This window comes from Phasianus colchicus, chromosome 1 (assembly GCF_987193195.1).
Source record: "Phasianus colchicus chromosome 1, bPhaCol1.hap1.1, whole genome shotgun sequence".
NCBI classification, from domain to species: Eukaryota; Metazoa; Chordata; class Aves; order Galliformes; family Phasianidae; genus Phasianus; species Phasianus colchicus.
In genome coordinates this window covers 133,481,654-133,498,501 of record NC_143436.1, presented here as the reverse complement: position 1 = coordinate 133,498,501, position 16,848 = coordinate 133,481,654, and the positions used below count along the sequence as shown (strand labels likewise).

General features: G+C 40.9%; 2 protein-coding genes across 25 annotated transcripts in view; one reads left to right on the top strand and one right to left on the bottom strand.

Annotated features, from left to right (window-relative positions):
- Positions 1-6,875, top strand: part of INPP4A (inositol polyphosphate-4-phosphatase type I A) — a 114,260-nt gene extending 107,385 nt beyond the window's left edge. For 16 of the 24 annotated variants that reach the window (XM_090127035.1, XM_090127018.1, XM_090127068.1 and 13 more), the window contains one exon: positions 143-4,002. In XM_090127035.1, the coding sequence (XP_089983161.1) occupies positions 143-323 (181 nt within the window). In that variant the 3' untranslated portion in view covers positions 324-4,002. The other 8 variants (XM_090127088.1, XM_090127084.1, XM_090127057.1 and 5 more) reach the window with 2 other exon arrangements.
- A 7,578-nt stretch (positions 6,876-14,453) lies between these two features.
- TMEM131 (transmembrane protein 131) overlaps positions 14,454-16,848 on the bottom strand; it is a 97,031-nt gene continuing 94,636 nt past the window's right edge. Inside the window, exon 41 of the mRNA XM_031605254.2 lies at positions 14,454-15,537. Coding sequence (XP_031461114.1) covers positions 15,241-15,537 — 297 coding nt within the window. The 3' untranslated portion in view covers positions 14,454-15,240. The remainder of the gene's footprint in view (positions 15,538-16,848) is intronic.

The window sequence follows — 16,848 nt, the reverse complement described above, 5'->3', positions numbered from 1 at the left end:
TCTGGTTTTGTTGTGGCTTCTTCCATCTTTTTTTCATCTTCTTGACCACTTTGCGTTGCCATTTCTTTTTACGCATTCATTTGCATGTCCGTCTTCTTTTCTGTTTTATTTTTCCTCCTCCCAACCTTCTTCCTTTTCACAGCATTGGAACACGGGAGGTAGTCACCCAGAAGAACTTGAGTGGCTTGGTGCCCATCCGAGATTTCAGACTAGATCCCAGCCTCCTCTACTCTATTCCTTTACTAGCTCTCAGCCCCAATTTACTGATTGTGTGGCTGTTTCTGAGCATAGCGTACCTGGTGGCCAGATTACGTTGCAAGTGAAGATAAGGTTAAAACAAAAATGAAAACAAAAATGAAAACAAAAAAAATTGCTTGAACGTGTATTGCCACTTGGTACCTGCTGGACAAAAGAATGTGTCATAACATTGTCTGCCAAGAATTATTATTATGCCTTACAATTTTACGTTTCTATTGTACTAAACTGTAAATATACATCAAATTATTTTATCAAGAAGAATTGTATTGAAACTTTAAATTACTGTTCTGCTTTCAGTGCTTGTAACATAGTCTGACATTTGGCCTGTTACCTCGTTACTTTAGCCGGCCTGAAGATCTCTTACCAAATATAGTTTTGTGTTACTTGTTTCATGTATTCCAGAGAAAGGAACTCTGAAAAGAATTTGTATCTTTTGTATATTCAGGGTGTATGCTAATCTTGCCTTTCATTTTTACAAGCTATGAAGAGAAAAATAAAAAATATGGGTGGGGTTTATAAGAAATTATAAGAAATTTATTTAAAGAAGTTAACAAATTTGTACCTTTATTTCAAAACATAATATCCAAATTATTATTACACAATTTGTAGAACCATAGTCTCGTTCCTTTCTCGTGGTTACATATGTTCCAGTAGACTAGTGTACCCACTAAACAACAACTTGCAGTGTGCTGCATGCAGGATTATTTCATTATATTTATAGATCTGCATTTTGTAATATATTAAAGACAAAAAGATAATGACGTCTGGATAGCGAGAGTATGTAATTGGCAGAGCCTGCTAATGATCCACTGTCTGTTTCAGGTGCTTTGTTCTATAACTTATTCTGAAACAGGGTCATTATCATCCTATTGAAGTTAGTCTACAATATTTCAAGCAAGGAAAGGAAGGTATTAATTAGCTCTGTTATTTGGTGTGCTTGAGGTTTTCCACGAGGCCTTGTGTTAATGAGACTGGACTAAATATTAGTTATTTCCATTTTTGAGTGTTGGACAGCTTTAATAAATTATGATGATTATAGACAACGATTTAGAGGTAAATGAGTGATGGCAAGAACATTTATTTATATGATGATACTGAAGAAATTTGCCTAGTTTAGTCATGCAGAACGATTGTGGAAGAAACTTGGACACCATCTGACTGGGATAGGCCTGTTCAAAATGGTGGACTCTGTTGATGTAGTAGTCTGGAAGTGCTTGTCAATAGCAATAGTTCATTGAAAAACTAACCTCATTTAACATAGTTTGCTAAATTCGTAAAGGGATTTAGTTTGCTTGGTGCCTAAGATGACAGAATGTTGAGCTTGATGACCAAGGAGAACTCCGCTAGTACTGTGATTTCTAATTTCTACTATTATTAACTTGCTCAGAAGACATAGATAGCTATAGCTTATATTATCAATTTTAATGTATTTTGAAGGCTCCTGAAGGAGGTATGCTTAAAAAAGAGATCATAGTTTAAAGAAAAAAAAAAGGGAAAAAAAGGTTAAAATCCTAAATTTGGTAAATATTCTAACTAAATGAAGTACATGGTTATAGTCCTGTCTTCGTGAAAGAAGACTGTACAGTACACTATCACCTGGTATTTTTCTCACTATTCTTCCAATTTTGTTTTTAAAAGCAAAGAAAGCCCGCAGACAGTGTATGTATATATATAAGCATTTATCCTATTTATTTTGAGTTGTTTCAGCAAGGCCTTAATGCTCATGGGCTTTAAAATCATGGTGTGATGGTATTGGACATTTCCACATCCTGTGCTGCTGTCCAGTACCACTGCATCTCAATACAAATCATTTCTTCTTTCTGATTAAGATTGGTTTGTTTGCCTTGAGTATCAAAATTCACTTTTTATGCAGTGAAGGGTGATTAGGTTCACTGTACCCTACTTGGTGAGTGTCCTAGATTCAGCCTACCAAGATGTGAAAGTAACTTTAGTAGGGGTGCTTCCACTGAGCTCCCTGATGTTATTAAGTCTGTTATAAATGCAGTATGAAGCTTTGCTTGTTTACTGTTGTTGGCAAGATTAGGTGTGCAATAAGACCACCTTTAAATTAATTCACAGTGAAAGCTGAGACCTTTTGAAAACAACAAGATGGGTTTTTTCTTACCCTTTGGTTGGGACAGGTTTTCATTTTTTTCTTCCTTAGTTCAGCCTGTGCTTTCATTCTGGGATTCAGATTTAAAATGACGCAGTGCTTACAGCTCACGTGCCTCCAGAAGCTCCGCAGCACACAAAATAGGTGACATACATCTTTGTCATCGTGCCTATGGGCCACCTGTGCCACAGAGCACAGGACATGGGGTAATGCAGGCAGCGGAATGAGTAATGAGCAGAATTATTCTCTTCCAATTGGAAATTCTCAGTTGGCATCCCATATTTTTTTATTTTAATGAGATGTTTTTATTACTGCTCTGAAAGATATTTTCTGCCAATCCTTGACGGATCTATTTGCAGCAATCTTTGGGGGATGTGTAATGCACTAAACAGTGTCTTAGAAGCAGTGTCACAAGGTGCAATCCATTCTGTAGGACAGTCACAGAATATACTGAGAGATTTCAAACATAAGCTGTTAACTGCAGTGAAAACGTTCAGTGTTCTGTGAAGTTAAACTAGGTGGTACATAAGTAGCAGAGCTACAGTCAAAGTGATTAACCAAAATTAGAGGAACAGTGAGATCAGCAACAGCAGAGAGCTTTCAAATTGAAGCAGAATCCAAACCCTCCTTGTGAGTCAGATTGCCTCTGTTTAGCTGGTACCTGCTGCAGCCATCTCCAGGACAGGAATGATGGGACGTTCCCACCGTAAGATTGTGTACTGTACACTTTGCCATGAACTTTTACTATCAGATCAATGTTCAGGTTTCCATTCTCTATCAGAACACATTCTCATGTGAGCCTAAATTGATTTCTGATATATATTTAAAATACAGTGCTTCCTCTTTGTATGTCTGTTTTGGATTTGAAATAGATTTACAGTCGTAGAAGAGCCTTATAAGTGGAATTGTTTTTTATTGTAGCACAGAACCACTTTGTAATGTGGGGCAGTTGCACCAAAGCATTGGGTAAAGTTGGACTCCCAAATTCTGCACAGCTTTGTTCCATTGGGGTGATGACTGTCAATGCAGCCAATACAAAGCTGCTATTTCATGGTGTTTTTTTTTTTTTTTTTAAGAGTATGTTAGTTTTCAAGTCAATTTATGCATGCAAAGATAAGTGGAAAGCCATTATTTTTATATCAGCTCTGATCCTTAAGTAAGTTCTGGTAGCGCTGAAGGACAGGGAACAATAAAATAAAGCTCCTGTTGAGAGATGGACAGTCATTCTTTTTCAATATAACATACTAACGAATTAGCAGAACTGCATTGAAGCAATCTTTTGGGATCCTTTGTGCAATGAAATGGCACGCGAACGCCGTAACAGCGTACCCTGAAATACATGAAACCTTCCTAAAAGAACTTTCCCACTGGATGCACTGCTGCTTTTTAGAAATGCAAAACTAGCAATCAGACATAGCATGTGTCCATTCTGTGTGCTTCTTACTAGCATTGTATGAGGAGTCATCATCTTTAATATTTGCAGTGGCAAATTAATTAAGCGCTCATTAAATATAACCAACTTTTTGTTAATGCTATGAAATAACCAGTTCATTTCATCTTAGTTTAAGTCTTTTTTTCTTTCTTTCTTTTTTTTTTTTTTTTTCCGTTTTACTGCTGTCATTTTTTTGTGCTTGTTTTTTTTCCCCAGTGAGGGGTGTCGGCGAGAAAATACAATGAAGAATGTTGGATGTCGCAAGTATGCATTTAATTCCCTGCAACTGAAGGCTTTCCCAAAGTATTACAGGCCTCCAGAAGGAACTTATGGAAAAGTTGAAACATAAGCATCTTATGTCCTTTAATTGCTGTTCCATTAAGACGTGTGGCTGCACTCTAGACTAATACATGATTCTGTCATCCAGACCAGATCAGTAACCTTTTTGTACGTTTCACTAGGCTATATGGAGCATGTTACTTACCAGTTGGAGTCTATAGTAACAGTTATTCTGACACCTTAGCTTGAGAATAGTGTGATGACTCTGCCCATTTAAATAGCCTTCAGTGTATGTAAGATGAGCAGATATTGTGCTATTTAATAATTACCTACATGCAAATAGCTGGGTACCTCCTGGATGGGCAAGGACTTTGTGAATGGCATTGAGGCAGCTGCTTCATGTACTTCTTTCTGTACTGAGCTGAATTCAGACCGAGCTTTTCGTCACTTTTTCAAACTGAGAGTAAAACTCAACCGTTGTAAATAAAAAGAGACTGGACAGCAGGCAGTCCAATAACAGTAGGATGCATTATTGCAATCAAGAAACAGATGTTTAACTTCTAGAAATAATCAGCACAATAGCAGCCAGGAGTATAAATTGTTTCGCTGTATATAGGATGCCATCTTGAAATACGAAAAGAATAATAAATAAAAAGGCTGGGCCTATGAGGTCTAGTTTGTAGTTCTGTCCAGATAAAGACAATTTCTGGTCATTTTTAGCACAAAAGGACTTGGGCAAATGTTAACCAGTTTTAAAAAGCGTTTCAAAACATAATGATGTTAATTGATTAATGGCAGCAACAGTTCTCCCAGCCCTTCCCCACTACGACATGTTCATTGTGTTCCATGGTAGTGTATATCAATCAGTGTGCTCCTTTATCCATGGCTTTTTATATTGCTTCTGGATTGTAAGCATTAGGATGTCGGGGCATTGCATTTTTTAAATTGGTGTTTGGTTTTTATCAGTATCTGTCAACTCAAAAATGCTTAAAGTACCCAACATCCCCCTTACTGCCTGACAAAAATGTTACGTTTGTTAAGTTTTGCTCATTTTGATGGAACGTAACTCATGTGCTAATGCATGAGAACCTCAGGTGTTCTAGCTTAAGGCCAAGGCTTGATAGTCTATCACTTTGATAGCATTTCATAAAGGTTCAGTACATCTCCTTGGAAATCATCTTCGAAAGGATGCCTTGAAGATAGAGATACGTTCTTAAAAAGCAGCTAAATGTTAAGTTGCAAATCTTAACAGGATTAAATCATTCCTAGCTAGCTTCATTCAGCCCACTGTGCCCTGCCCCTCTTGTATCTGAGGGCTATGAGCTGTAGAATAGAGAAGCTGGTCGTTTGTTCTTGTGAGAGTAGCAACAGCCAGGTAAGTATACGGCTGTTTTCTGGCTTCTTTCTCCCTCCCACTGATGTTTGTCTGTGCTGTCACTGCTCTATCAGTCATGTTCATTCTGCTCCCATATAGGTTTGGGGGTTTTAAGTCCAGCAGTTTTTGCATTTTGCTTTTAGCAGTCTGACACTGAGCAGCATGTCACGAAGCCAGCCAAGAGAGTTCTGCTGAACCACGTTGTTACTGTTACTGCAGTCATTCTAGGAGGGGAAACAAAAATGCTGTGCAAATTCAATGCATTTGTAGTTCTTTTCCCAGTTCTAAACTCCTTCTGTAGTAGGATGGACCCTTGGGAAATTACAAACCTTGTCCTTCAATTAAATAATTGTTGCTTTTTGTTCTTTTTTTTAATATGTAAACAAATGTTTGGTGAAAATCATTGCAGTGAGATTTCTTTAGACATTATTCTCTTAGTTCTGCTCAGCCTTCAGCCCCTGGCCCGTTATTAAAAGCTGCATTTATTTTTGTATGAACGATAGCCTTCATAGCCCTTAGTTTTTATGAGTTGATAGTTTTATTTTGTATATTTCAAACACAGTTAATATTTTAAGTCCTATATTGTTACACTAAAAGTCTTCTTCCAGCATTCAGCTTCAGAAGAAAAGAACAAGAGGTGTATGGTTGCAATTAGCAGAGCCGCTCTCTTAGATGGTGGCCCACAGTCATTAGTTCTACTCTTAGAGCTTAGTGATCCTTTATTTATTTTGTACACCAGATACAATCGGAAGTTCCCCAATTTTCTATATGCATGGTTTTTGCTCACCTCTTTAAAGTGGTGGAATATTTTAAGTATACTTCCATGTAGAGCATCGTTGTCCAGCTGAGGTGTGACAGGTACAGCTGTGGGCACAATGCACGCCAGTGGCTTCTTCTAAAGGGCGTAACGAGCAGGGAGGTCTTGAGCAGTTAATCAAAAAAGACAAACTGTGAAACTTGAAATCCACATAGGACACTTCACAAGGGTGAAGTAAGCTTTTCTGTTGCACAGGAGAGACAAAACTTAAGGATTACTGTAAAATGAAGTTCTGTCTAATGTTCTTTTTTGAGTACGTTTTTTAAATTATAAAACATACAAAGGTAAAAAGACAAAAAAAAAAAATCCAACTTGCCGAGTATGTTCTGTGTATGTTCTGTGAAAGTATTTACAGCACAGTTGCCTTTTGTTTCATTTATACATGTAAAATTATTGTATAATACGACACTGTTTTGTCCCAACACAATTGTATTTGCCAAGCTTTGTGCATTGAAAGATTTTTATTTATTTGTTTTTGGGCAGTATTAATATATCATAAACATATGGCTACTGTTTTATATATCCTAGTTCATCCAATCCATGTATGCTGTACATGTGCTAGTCTTTAGGATGAAAACCAATAAAGAACTGACAAGAGTAACGAGGTGGCTTACTTCTATTGCTTTCTTGAGTGAACTAATCAGCATTTTCAGGTTGCTTGGCTCGGCATGCTTTGTCTGCTCTTCAGTCGACTCGTGCCTACAGCAGTGCTGGTTGTTGCTGTTCAGCAGGGATAAGTCAGCCTTGATCCACAAACCACCCAGCCTATGTGCAGCTACACCGTGCCACCACTAATTCAACCACTCTGATTACAAAGTGACATCTTCAGCTGCTGCCAAGCATAAAATGCAGAGTGATGCCCAGTGGAAGGGCTGCTTATAGATGTGAAAACAGTTGGTTTCTTTTTTTGTGGAAGAAAGATTCCTTTAATATAAGTGTTGGCTATTTGTCTGGCCTCTCACTGCAGGTGTATGCAGTGCACAAATGAACACCTCCACAAGTCTGCATATTGTGCACAGATGTAATTCTCTGCCCAGCAGCTGCTGCACAAAAGATTCGGGTGCTCTGAGTTTTAAATCTCATTCAGTAACCATACAGATGTAATGTTTGAAGATTTGCCTTTGCTGACCACTTCTTAATGCCCTACTGCTGACCTTGCAAAAAAGCACCTCTTCCTAAGGTAAGAACATTGCTGTGTACTTCTTGCTGTTAAACACAGATGGTTGAAGTTGAGCATCTGAAGGCATTCTGAGCTGTTACAGGAATCATCACTCTTGCAGCTGATGCACGCGTGTCCATGAAGATAACCCAAGGCAACTCAGAATGTGGGCAGCCTGATGTTGTAAATGTAACTTCTTACAGCTTCAGATGTGTTCTGACAATGGAGGGGATGTTTTCATTGATGCAACACAAAGAGGAAGCAAAGCAAAGTATGAGAAGCAGGAACGCACTTCTTTAAGCACTGTGATGCTATTCACACCTTCATGTCCTTTGGGCTGTGGATACTACATGAGCATCTTGGATTTGTCTGAATTTCTTCAGGAAGAAATTCAGGTATTCAGGAGAGTTTCATGCAACTTCCACATCTTTTCCTAAGAGTGAGTTTTCTGGATGAAGATAAGACTGTGACATCTGCATGGGAATGGTCTCTGGAGGTAAGTGACTACAGCATGCTGTGAGATGCGGATCATGGCAGAAGCTGCAATAAAACTTGATTTCTGTGTCAGTCATTTCTTTCCTGGTAGCAGATATGCTGAATTACTGAAGCAAAATAGGACAATGCCAACAATACTTCACCTGGCTCATTCTCTGTCACAGCCCCTGTTCTCTAGGCAGGTTTGCCAGCTCAGTGGCCATTCAGACCCTTTCTCTTGGAGCTGGGTGACTGTATCTTGTGCCCCAGGAGCCGATGCCTCCTGAGGATTTGCCAGGGAGGTGGTGCAGTCACTGTCCCTGGGGGTGTTGAATAACCATGTGGATGTGGCACTGAGGGATGGGGTCAGTGGGCATGGTGGGGGTGGGCTGACAGTTGGACTGAGTGATCTGAGAGGTCTTTTCCAACCTTAATGATTCTGTGATTTCTGTATTGAGGACTGCTGATGAGTAAGGAGTTGCTGTTGGGGCAGCATGGCCTGGGCTGCTTCTTCCCACTGCCAAGGCAGGGAAGGAGGCAGAACTTGGTACTCCAAACCCTGCAGGTGCTGCTCAAGTCTCACCTGGGCTGTTTGACACAGCATGTGGACAAGGTCCCCTTTGCTGCCTGCACCTTCTGCTCTTTGGTACATTGCTCTTCCATTCTGGATCCTTGTTGCAGATCTGCTGCATGAGCTGGTTGACTGGAATGCTGAAAGCTGAGCTGCTCTTTTTCTCATACATGTCTCTTACTCCCTCAGCTGTCATCAGAAGGCAGAATCAGCTTAATGAAAACACGTCTGTTGTTTTAGAGCGACAAAGATGATTAGAGACCTGGAGTATCTCCTGTATGAGGAAAAGCCAAGAGACATGGGACTGTTCAGCCTGGGAAAGAGGAGACTGAGGAGGGGCTCTTATCAATGCTTATAAATATCTACTGGGTGGGTGTCAAGTGGATGGGGCCAGGCTCTTTTCGGTCAGGCTGTTTCCAGTGGTGCCCAGCCATGTGACAAGGACCAACAGACACAAACTGGAACACAAGAAGTTCCACATGAAAAATGTATTTACTGTGAGGTTGATGGAGCACTGGAACAGGCTGCTCAGAGAGGTTGTGGGATCTCCTCTGGACACCTACCCGTGTGACCTGCTGTAGGGTACCTACTTTAGCTGTACACAGTGATCCCCAGAGGTCGGTCCCTTCCAACCCCCGAAATGCTGTGATTCTGTCTGTTTCTGTTACCTAGCATGGCGTGTGCCAGTAAAGCTGTGGAGAGCTGCTGTGTAATGTGGAGGCTCGGCAGGGTTTTCATCAGGTGAAGAGATGGGAAAGAGATCTCTCATCTCCCTGGAGGGATGAGGGATTCTCCCTGAAGCAGGAGGGCAGGCCTGGTCCCACAGGGGATGGACTTTCCCTGGAGTGAAGATAGCTAGATACCTAGCTGGGAACCTGCTTTTTGCTGTTTGTATTAGGATACAGGAAGACTTCTCTTGCTTACCACTCCACAATCCAAGTGTGCCTAAGGATGCAGTGTTCTCACAGGTGGATGTCCAATCTGTGGGCAGAGCAGTCCTGTGGGGCTTTGTATGCACCAACGCACACAGCTGAATTGCTAAGCGGGGAGCTGGGGCTAAAACTGAACTGGAAGATTTTACTTTTAGGGGGTGGAAGCACTGAAAGTGCTTAAATAAAAAGAGGAATATGGAGTAAACCTCCGTGGGACAGCATTGGACAGCCCCTGGGTGAATCTGCATGGCAGCCTGTGCAGAGCCCACCCCTGGGCAGGCTCCGGTCCTTTCCACCCGTGAGGTGGGGGAAAGTAATGCTAATTATTATTATTTTTTTTCCCCCAAGTTTTCAGGAAGAATCGGGGAGGAAATTGAGGCCAGTTGGAACTGCTGTGATCTCCTGGGCCACACAGGGGTGCTGTTTAGCTGAGTATTAGGACCGAGCAGACTGCATCGCTTCACTTAAATGCATTGTATTAAGAAAAATGTTTTCCATTTTGCTGATCTAATCACAATTCCCAAATACCTGCGGGGATTTTTTTTTTTTTCTTGTGGGTTAATATTATTGTATTGATTAAATCTGTGAATTTCTCACAGGTAGCCTCTATTTTAAACAAACAAAGTAAGCACGGTAAAGTACTGCCCATTTTCTAAGAATCTCTGGCGCTCTACCTGCTGCTTTCAGTGCCATTCAGTTCTTATGTGCCTAGAACCACAGGTTAATGCTCCTCACCTGTGCCCAGATGTGCATATCTGAAATTAAGTTCTGCCAAACAGTGAGACTGTCCTGTGCACCACATGGATGCTTTTTTTTTCCACTTAGGGTCCTGGAGAGTATTAAAGTATTCTGTTCCACCATGACCTTTGATTAGTTTAACTAAATCATACAATCTTAGACTCATAGAATGGTTTGGGTTGGAAGGAACCTCAAGGATCATGAATATCCAACCCCCCTGCCACATGCAGGACTGCCAAACCTCTGTATCTAATACTAGACCAGGCTGCCCAGGGCCCCATCCAATCTGGCCTTGAACAGCTCCAGGGACGGGGCATCCACAGCCTCTCTGGGCAGCCTGTTCCAGCACCTCACCACTCTCTCTGTAAAGAACTTCCCCCTAACGTCCAACCTAAATCTTCCCTTCTTCAACTTAAAACCATTTCCCCTTGTCCTCCAGTTATCTACTCTTTCAAAGAGTTGATTCCCCTCCTGTTTGTAGGCTCCCTTTAGGTACTGAAAGGCTGCAATGAGGTCACCCCGCAGCCTTCTTTTCTCCAGGCTGAACAAGCCCAGCTCCCTCAGCCTGGTTAGGAGTGAGATGCAAGTAAATATTCCTTAATACCATTGTCCTAAGAGATTCACAGCACATACAGCACAACAGGAGTTACTCCAAGAATTGTAAGCTCAGTCAGACCCATTCAATGCACTGCATAGTTTTTAGGGACTTCCTTCATTCTTTATTTCCAGACTCTAATCTTGGCAAGTTTTTGCTGGTGGCCTGACTGCTAAGGGATGGGCGATGTCAAATAGACTGGCAAAGCAGGGCTAAAGGTGCTTAAAGTTCTTCCCCCTTCTGGAAAGCCAACAACAGCCAGGGAAGCAGCATACTAGGGAGCATTTCAGTCTCTTGTCCAGTTTCAGCTTCCGGGTTTTCCCCTTTTGAGAGAGGGAGCCATCCCCCTGCTTTTTGTTGTCTTCCTGCATTGCCATAAAAAATGTTGGCGCCTCCTAGCCTGGTGAACATTGTCTTCCCTGAAAATAACTCTGGAATGGGCCAGTGAATGATACGGGGCGGTGCAGAAACTGTTCTGATACTTGCCCTCTTGGTGGACATGTGCTTCCCAGCAATTGCCTTATAACTAAGCCAAAATAACAAGTGACTTCACCCTGCTGTAGCTCCATACCAAAAAAAGCCCAAGAAACATTCCAGAATATCTTTTTTTTCTTTTTCCCAGGAATGTTTTATTAGCCCCAAAATTAGAAATCTCTTTCCTAAAGGCACCTCCCCCTGCTTCCAGCCAACATCTTTGGTCTTTCGTGGGACAACAGACTTCTGATCCCTTGTCTTGTCTAGGGTGAGTAATTCAACTGCAATTTTTCACAGCTTCTAAGAGTCTGTCTCAGACTCTGAGACAGTTTGTTTCACCTCTATTTGTTTCACTTCTGTACATACGCTCTGGCATATATCCTTTGTAGAATCCTTTTACTGGCAGCGCTGGGAAGTCCCACACTTCCTTCTGCCACTCGAGGACTTGGCGTTAGGTTACAAAGCTTAAGCAGAGACTGAGCGTACCCCCCTGAAGCTACCATGCTGATGAAACTCTGACTCACACAACTGCTTCACTGTAGACCAATAGAATGAAGTCAGGTCTCAGTTGTACGGTCCTTCCTGAAGGCCCACTGGGTGGGCTGCTGAAGTGCTGGTCCAGGCATTCTGCAGATAGCTTCAGTATTGATGCTAGTAAAACAGCAGTTGAACATCAAGTCTACCCTTGACTGGTCGTGGATGAAAGCAGGCACTGGGCAAAACTGTTTTGAAGAAAAACCTGTTTAAAATGAGATTACTGAAGGCCCTCCTGGAAGCAGTGAGCGCACCGCAGAAGCTGGGCCATCCCCAGTCTCAGCAGCTCTTTGTTCTGTGACTCATTGGTTCAGAAGGCCAGAATACTGAAGCTGAGAATACTTGCTCCAAATTACAGGGTGGCAAACCAGACAAGGCAAAGTTATACTTAGTGTAAAGCATCACTGAGTGAAATCCTTTCAATGAAAGATAGTTTCTTACCCCATGCAAGTCAACACAGGTACTGGAACTGGGTGCCCAGGGAGGTGCAGGAGTCACAGTCCCTGGAGGTGTTCAAGGAAAACTTAGATGTCGTACTGAGGGACACGGTTTAGTGAGAAATACTGCTGGTAGATGGACAGCTGGATTGGATGATCTTAGAAGTCTTTCCCAACCTTGGTGATTCCATGATTCTATGATTCTAATGCCAACTAAACTGATGGCACATTAGGAACATACTTACCCAGTTCAGGCTGCCAGATTTCAAAACAGGGCAGAAACCCTGCAGGCTTTTTATTTGCTAGAGTTGGCAGAATAGAAATGCCATTTAGAGCACCAAAATAATTAAGGCAATTAACGGTAATTATTTTTCTTCTTTGCTGGGAACTTTGTATTCCCAGCAGCTTCCAGGTCTGGAAAAGAAAAGCTGACTCAGGGTAGTCTGCCCCCAATAGTACTCCGAATTAAAAAGAATGTTTTAAATTATCAGAAGGGCTGCTCATCCTCAAAGAACCTGCTTAGAATACTCTTGAATGATTTTACTCATTACAAAATTATAAGCATCCATCTTGGGACTTTTGGGACTTAAAGGTAACCATGTCACTCACCAGCCAGCATTTTCTATGCCCATGAAAACTATCATAAAGCCAGCAAGGAAGCTTTGGTTTCTCCTTCCTGAGGTTTCTGTTTTATCCCACACTCAGAGGTTTCTTTAGAAACCCCTGACTTTTGACCTATTTCATTTGTCTTACGTTCGGTATATTACTTAGGATCAATGTATTTGTTTGCTTTTTTAAGAGGTAGTTCTCTTGATTACTTTAACCAGACAGAACAAAGTGAAAGTGCTCTCCAAAGTAAGCTTTGTATTGAGAAAAGGAAGAGCAGACACTCAGAAAAGGAGGCTTTTGGCCTAGGGCTTTCCTTTAAATGGTGAATGACTCCATGCTGTTTCTCTTATGAAACTGAAAATGACCTGTTAAAGATCTCAAACTTTTGAGTTGCTTTGCCCCTGGACCCTAAATAATAATTTTTAATTGGTGTTTGAAAAGAAACTTTTCAAAAGCAAGAACTGAGAATATTATGAAGGCAGCAAAAGTTATTTGCATTAATACAAGGGAATGGCTCACACTTGGGGGGCAAGAGTCTAAATTAGATACATTGCCTTGTCTTGTTCAAAGGGAAATTTTCAAAGCCGAAATTGTTTTCTTTCTTCACAACTGCTTAAGCCACTGGGAATAGTAGTACCTAGAATTCATTTCTGCTTATATCTTTCATAGAATCACTTCCTATACAAAGACCTGCCAGGGAAATAGGGTTGTACATTACATTAACTTCAGCAGCTTCTTTTACCTTGAACTTACTGCTGTTATCTTTCCCAGTCCCATCTCACAGGGAAGCAGGCCCTGGCATGCCAGTAGCTTAACTAATTCTTTATTTTGCATGCAGGAAGACTTGTTTGCCCAGTTACTCAAAAGGAAATTCAATATAAGCCCACACTGAGCATTTCATTATCTTGCATGCTTCTAGAAATATCCAAATTTTAAGAACAAAGGAGTTCTTCCAAATGCCCACTTCAGAGATCCATACCTTCTGCAGCTGCTGGTGACAGCAAGAGAACAGCAACCTGGCACCTGGGAAGATTTTGTTCACGTAATGCTAGATAGAAAAATGGTGAATCTCAATTGTTTAACCCTTATATTTTCTTGCATACAGCATTCTTTGCAGCAAATCTCTTTAAAATAATGAATCTGATAAAAATCTGCTGTAAATTTGGAGAAGTGCCACTGAATGATAAGTGAATCTGCGTCACTGACAGTATTGCTGCTTTCTTGTAGCACAGATGAATGTATTCAGTCACTGACACTTGCCTTACTGTTAGTGCAAAGAAACAAACACACTGAAGAGTGAGAAACTCAGTCCAAAAATAGTCAAGTGCTTTAGATCCATAGAAGACCAAAGGTTATGAAGGTATGGGCGTAGCATAAACAGCAGCTGCTGTGCCTGATTTTACAAACTTGAAGAGTAGAGATGTTTTACAGCATTTTGCTATCCAGAAAGTCTCCACATGGGTGGAATCTCTGTGTAACCCTGAAAACAACATATCAGATGCTCTTGAGGATGCCAGTTTTAATTGGCAGGGAAGTTTCTGTTAATATAGGTTCTATGCACAGTAGATTTTGGCCTGAAGGTTACCACCACCAAGTGGATCTGTGCATGCACAAGTTTAGATAACACAGGGAGAACAAAATTGCAGTAGGCAGATCTTGAAAAAAGCAGTATTTATTTTAAAGTACAACCCAAAGTTGTAGCCATAAGAAATGCACAAGGTATCTTGTTTTTTCCACAAGTCTTGGCTGTGTGCATTTCAGTTCAACTTAAAAATGCATTCAGGTTTACAAATGTACAAAGAGCACAGAAAGTGTGTTACAGTCTTAACAGAATGCTCTTACATTCAGCCATTTTGCTGTTAAGGTTCTGTGTTGGTTCTGTTGTGGAGTTTTTCTTTTTTTCTTTTTTCCTTTTTTCAATTTTTTTTTTTTTCATTTTTTTACATTCTTAGAACCTGTGTTAACAAAGACAGCCTTATTTTTAAAAAAATACTCTGCATTTTAGCACAAAGTGCCTTTTTTCTTATTTAAATTAGAACTTGGAGGGTAATACTGGAAAAAATTTAAAAATCAAAACCGGTGCTTCCATAAAAGTATTGCATGCCAGGACCATTTTGTAGTTCAAACTGCTTCCTACATAGAAATGGCAGATGGTGAAATAGGAAGCAGTGAAATTGTCCAGATTTACAGGCTTCGGCTGTAGGTTGGATTTACGGCCACACCCAGACTTTTCCAAGCTTATCTGTAATCTCACACTACCATATTGCAGGATAGACTTTAAAGAGGAGCAAGTGATGAAAGTGTGACTGGGGGGGAGGGAGAGAGAGAAGGGAAAAAATAGCCATGACCAACAAATGCCTGAAAATGATGTTTCAAAGAATTTGCATTCAGAATCATATCACGACCTGGATTCAAGTTCTTTTCTTTTGCTTAGCTTTGGGTTTCAGTTTTCATGAGGATAGTGTGAATTAGACCATGGATCTGAACTTCTTCTTCCAATTGTTGGGCTCCAAATTCTCCAAGGATTGTAGGTCTGTCCCATGTCTTCAGCTGGATTGGCAACAGTGGCAGCAGCAGATGGAGGAGGTGGTGGTGAGGAGTTTTCATTACCCATGAGATCAATACCTGACAAGGCATTTGTTGGAGTGGTGAAGGGAAGGCCACTGTTGAGATTACTTGACCAGATGGAACTGCTGAATGGAGTGGTGGACCACAGGCCGCTCGGGTTGCCAAGGATAGACTGTGGTAAAGACAGAGCTGCATGAGTAGCTGCCAGGTCAGCTTTTTCTTTATTACTGTTATTATTACAGTTCCTTTGAAAGTAAAGTATCTAGAAAAAAACAGGTCTGCTGTAGAAGCCCTTCCACCTCCACTGTGACACAGTTCTGAACTACCTTTACTAGACCTTGCCCAGAGGAATCATGCTAACGATCACCAAATGTGTCTGGGAACTGAATGGGCTGCAGAGTGCAATTACATTACAGGCTTTTAAGCTGTTTTCATTCGGGCCTATACATTCCCATGCTATTATTAATTTAAAGAGTAGTGGTATTCAAGGGTCAAAAAGCATCAGCCACATTAAACCAGCTTGAGCAAGATAGATAAATAAAGACAAAACTCAAGTTGTAATGAAAAGTAGCAGTGATCTTTGATCCTTTTTGACAGCTTGCAAACCTATCTCCTTGTATTCACACTTATCTGTTTAAAAAAAAAAAGATCACAGTTTGGATGAACCTTCATATGTTCAAGTCCACAGTATCTCCCTGTATTCCCAGTATACGCATTTTTCTCCTATCCTTAAGTTGTCCAGCTAAAGAGAGAAGGAATGGTATAAGGGCCATTTGGCAGTACCAGTGACTTTGCCCTGGCTCTACAGGCCTCTCTGACAAATAGTGCTGCAGAGCAGCAGCATCTGCACCATGACATCACAAATGAGTTTGGGGAGAATGGACAGGAACAAGCCCAGAAGGTCACATGCAGATATGAACAAGGCCCAGTTTTGGTAAACTGTTTTACCGAAGTCCAAACAGTAACAAGCAACAAAGGGAAGAACCTAACCAATAGAACGTGGTTGTGGAAGGGGATACTCAGAAGCAGCCAGGGATGGAGATAAAACAGGATAGTATAAATTCCATGCTCATATGAGCACAGAACCTGCCACATGTAGGCTTACCACCCTAGCCAATAGATTTAATAATGCACATATGCTGTAAATCCAGTTCGGAAATACACAGTAAACTTGAAGCATCCCAGTGGCAGGAGACTTGCTGAGTATGTGCTGTAAAGTACAGACTTCCTTAGGTTTGTATTTACTGGGGGAAGATAAGACATCCCTTGCCAAGATCTCATCACTCAGATAATGAACACTAAAGGTTAACCACTATCAGTGTGCTGTGCACCTGATGATTAAAATAAAAATTTCTTTAGAAAGCAAATAGGGTGAACTCTGAAGATGTCTTCATTTCAGGTTTATATTTTTTTCTCCCTTGGAACAGAAAAGATACATTCAGCCTTATCTGAAACTGGCTGAACAATACTACATTAGCAAAGA